Source organism: Myotis brandtii, unplaced genomic scaffold (genome assembly GCF_000412655.1).
Source record: "Myotis brandtii unplaced genomic scaffold, ASM41265v1 scaffold369, whole genome shotgun sequence".
NCBI classification, from domain to species: Eukaryota; Metazoa; Chordata; class Mammalia; order Chiroptera; family Vespertilionidae; genus Myotis; species Myotis brandtii.
This window is the reverse complement of record NW_005364180.1, coordinates 602,634-603,100: the sequence shown is the minus strand read 5'-3', so window position 1 is coordinate 603,100 and position 467 is coordinate 602,634. Positions and strand designations below refer to the sequence as shown.

At 62.5% G+C, this 467-nt stretch overlaps 1 protein-coding gene across 1 annotated transcript in view; it reads left to right on the top strand.

The window, feature by feature from the left end:
* FADS3 (fatty acid desaturase 3) overlaps positions 1 to 467 on the top strand; it is a 7,676-nt gene that overhangs the window by 5,127 nt on the left and 2,082 nt on the right. Inside the window, exon 7 of the mRNA XM_014544546.1 lies at positions 393 to 467. Coding sequence (XP_014400032.1) covers positions 393 to 467 — 75 coding nt within the window. The remainder of the gene's footprint in view (positions 1 to 392) is intronic.

The window sequence follows — 467 nt, the reverse complement described above, 5'->3', positions numbered from 1 at the left end:
AGCCACATGCGGCTCTTTGGCCCCTTGAGCGTGGCTCTTTCACAGAATACCACATGCAGGCGCGCACGTACAGCGCGATTGAAACTTCATGGCCCATGCACAGGAATCGGTATTTTGTGGAAGAGCCACACTCAAGGGGCCAAAGAGCCGCATGTGGCTCGCGAGCCGCGGTTTGCCGACCGCTGGTCTAGGGGAAGCGGCCCCGTGGATGTTCACCTCTCGGGCAGGGCTGCTCTGGGCTCAGCCGGCATGGAGCCTGCTCGTCGCGGCTGCTCCACACACCAGCGGGGGAGGGTTTACGCAGCCCCATTGTACAGATGAGGAAGCTGAGGCCGGGTCCGCTGTGCGTGTGAGCTGGACAGGGGGCAGTGCTGAGCCTTCCCCGCGTGCAGGGTCCTGGAGAGCCACTGGTTCGTGTGGATCACGCAGATGAACCACATCCCCAAGGAGATTGGCCACGAGAAGCA